Source organism: Rhinichthys klamathensis, unplaced genomic scaffold, assembly GCF_029890125.1.
Source record: "Rhinichthys klamathensis goyatoka isolate OS25496 unplaced genomic scaffold, OSU_Roscu_1.1 h1tg000769l_1, whole genome shotgun sequence".
Classification (NCBI taxonomy): domain Eukaryota; kingdom Metazoa; phylum Chordata; class Actinopteri; order Cypriniformes; family Leuciscidae; genus Rhinichthys; species Rhinichthys klamathensis.
Window position 1 is genome coordinate 185,001 of NW_026607169.1, and position 2,500 is coordinate 187,500.

The 2,500-nt window shown below is 39.3% G+C and overlaps 1 protein-coding gene across 1 annotated transcript in view; it reads left to right on the forward strand.

Moving 5' to 3' along the window:
* The window catches only part of LOC130077703 (heterogeneous nuclear ribonucleoprotein L-like), a 52,876-nt gene that overhangs the window by 41,660 nt on the left and 8,716 nt on the right, over positions 1–2,500 (forward strand). The window contains exon 7 of the mRNA XM_056243019.1: positions 1,977–2,048. Coding sequence (XP_056098994.1) covers positions 1,977–2,048 — 72 coding nt within the window. The remainder of the gene's footprint in view (positions 1–1,976; positions 2,049–2,500) is intronic.

Consider the following 2,500-nt stretch of genomic DNA (forward strand, 5'->3'; position numbering starts at 1 on the left):
TGTTAAACATCTCCTGTTTCTTTAGTCTCCGCCTTTCCCTCAGCACTTTCTGTTCTGAATCCACGCGTTTCATCATCCATGCGTTATACAGTCAAACCAAACATTATTCAGACACCAGATATCATTTTTGATATGTTTTCACTAGTGTGTGCAGGACACTATAGTTCATTTCTGTAAGTGAGGAGAGCAAAATAAAGTAAACTGTGACATATAACACCCAATAATTCTTCATACAGTGACTACAAGTAAAGATTGGGACCAAAAATGATTCCTCCACTTTGAGCTGATCATGTTCTGCTGAAGTGTGTTTTCTGTAATTGCTAATGCTCTTTTTACACACACACTGAACAGCATGAAGCATTGCTTGGTCACTGGTTGAGCTAAACTGGTATTATCTAATTGTGTAGTTAAATTTAACAGCTGACAGATATTCAACATAATTCATGTGTGAGAGTCTAACAGAAGGACGGACAAAACCAGTCAAATATTGTCATATTTCATCCCCATTTTCTAAACTACAGCGAATAAACTGTGATAATGTGAGAAATGTTGAAGATGTCTGAATAAATGTGTGTTTGACTGAATCAGTGTGTGTTGAGGAAGCGTGTTGTGCCGCTGATGGTTGAAGCCGGTCACATTGAGCTGAAACCGCTGTAGACGAGCGCTAGCTGCTAGTTTAGCGGTGATTAGCGTAGCTGTGTGGATGAGACTGATAGAGGAGCGCTTCCTCTTCTGTCCACAAACACTCGATGTCAAACACATCCACACACACACACGTGCTCGTGTTTCTCTTCGCTCATGCGTGTGTGTGTGTTTCTGAGAGCGACTCTTTAACTCTTTCTCTGTTTGAACTGCTTCGGCTGTAAAAGCACTTCTGAGTATTTGTGCGTTTGACGGCTTGATTGTGTGTTTCGGCTTCTGAAGAGGATTGGGTTTGACTGCAGCCTGATTTACAAAGTCTTTCTCTCACCCGAATGTTTCGCTAGCGTTATGAAAACATTATTTCTGGATTATTAAACACCAGACAACTTTGAAAGAACGTTCTATGTGTGTGTGTGTGTGTGTGAGAGAGAGTGTGTTTGAATGAGTGAGTGTGTTTTTTTGAGTGAGTGTGTGTTTTATTGTGTGTGCTTGTGTGTGTGTGCTTGAGTGTGAGTGTGTGTGTGCTTGTGTGTGTGTGTGTTTGAGTGAGTGTGCTTGAGTGTTTGAGTGCGCATCTGTGTATGTTTGTGTGTGTTTGACTGACTGTAGGTGTGTTTGAGTGTATGCGTGTGTTTGAGTGAGTGTGCTTTAGAGTGTTTGAGTAAGTGTTTGTGTGTGCTTGAGAGTGTGTGAGTGCGCATGTGTGTATGTGTTTGACTGACTGTGTGTGTGTGTGTTTGAGTGAGTGAGTGAGTGTGCTTTAGAATGTGTGTATGAGTGTGTGTGAGTGCGCATGTGTGTTTGAGTGTGTGTGTGTGTGTGTGTGTGTTTGAGTGAGTGTGCTTGATAGTGTGTGAGTGCGCATGTGTGTATGTTTGTGTGTGTTTGACTGACTGTTTGAGTGTATGCGTGTGTTTGAGTGAGTGTGCTTTAGAGTGTTTGAGTAAGTGTTTGTGTGTGCTTCAGAGTGTGTGTGTTTGAGTGAGTGAGTGTGCTTTAGAATGTGTGTATGAGTGTGTGTGTGTGTATTTGAGTGAGTGTGTGTGTGTGTGTGTTTGAGTGAGTGAGTGAGTGTGCTTTAGAATGTGTGTGTATGAGTGTGTGTGTGTTTGAGTGAGTGAGTGTGCTTTAGAATGTGTGTGTGCACAAATGTGTGTATGTTTCTGTGTCACACCATTCAGATGAAATGTTTTATGGTTAGTATTTATTAGGTCTTCTTTATGTTCATCTCTGTGTTTCTCTGTGCTCATGTTCTCATGGTGAACGTGTTATCAGTGTAAATGTGAGTGTATTTACAGGCTCTGTGTGTGTGTGTGTGTGTGTGTGTGTTGTAGAGCGCGGTAAAGGCCGACAGCGACAGGCCATCCTGGGAGAACATCCGTCCTCATACAGCGACAACGGATACGGTCAGTCCTCATCAACCAATCAATCAATCAATCAATCAATCAATCAAGCTCACGTCATCTGAAATCTCAATCTGATTCATTACATATTAATAATATATATCCATTATATATCGCTCTTTAACTAGTTCTTAATTCTGATTCATACCGTTTCTTTTCCTTATATAAAGCAACAGCAAAATAAATACATTTTTTATATATATATATAATTTTTTGCAGGTTTTTTACTGCATTTTAATAAGAACAAAACATAATTTACATACAGGAGTACATATAAACACACATGTCAGGGGTAAACAACACATGTATGCATTATGCAACATTTTCAATCACAAAAAAGACATTTTACAGAAAAAAACTTGTACATATTAAACAGCTGTGTAGTTTTCCTTGCTTTTAAGTTTTTACATTTGGATATTGTTTCTAAATATATTTTAATATTAATTTCAACAGAC